Source organism: Apaloderma vittatum, unplaced genomic scaffold (assembly GCF_000703405.1).
Source record: "Apaloderma vittatum isolate BGI_N311 unplaced genomic scaffold, ASM70340v1 scaffold16791, whole genome shotgun sequence".
Classification (NCBI taxonomy): domain Eukaryota; kingdom Metazoa; phylum Chordata; class Aves; order Trogoniformes; family Trogonidae; genus Apaloderma; species Apaloderma vittatum.
Window position 1 is genome coordinate 55,924 of NW_009700962.1, and position 294 is coordinate 56,217.

Consider the following 294-nt stretch of genomic DNA (forward strand, 5'->3'; position numbering starts at 1 on the left):
GCCAGGAGGAGCTGGAGAAGAAGAGGGTCTGCCGCATCATCACCACCGACTTCCCTCTCTACTTTGTGGTCATGTCACGGATTTGCCAGGACTGCGATATGATTGGCCCTGAGGGAGGGTGTTTGAAAAGCACACTAGTGCCCATGGTCCAAGCCACCTTCCCAGACACAGCTGTCACCAAGAAAGTGAAGCTGGCCCTGCAGGTGAGCCCCTGAGAGCCTGGCCTGGAGCCCCACTGCGCCCCAGCAGGCAGGGGCAGGGGGCGGGACGCAGTCGTGCCCCTCCCCCGGCAGC

The 294-nt window shown here is 62.6% G+C and overlaps 1 protein-coding gene across 1 annotated transcript in view; it reads left to right on the top strand.

The window, feature by feature from the left end:
• Positions 1-294, top strand: part of ANK1 (ankyrin 1, erythrocytic) — a gene marked incomplete at its 3' end in the record, with an annotated part of 55,543 nt that overhangs the window by 48,998 nt on the left and 6,251 nt on the right. Inside the window, exon 29 of the mRNA XM_009878972.1 lies at positions 6-203. Within this exon, the coding sequence (XP_009877274.1) occupies positions 6-203 (198 nt within the window). The remainder of the gene's footprint in view (positions 1-5; positions 204-294) is intronic.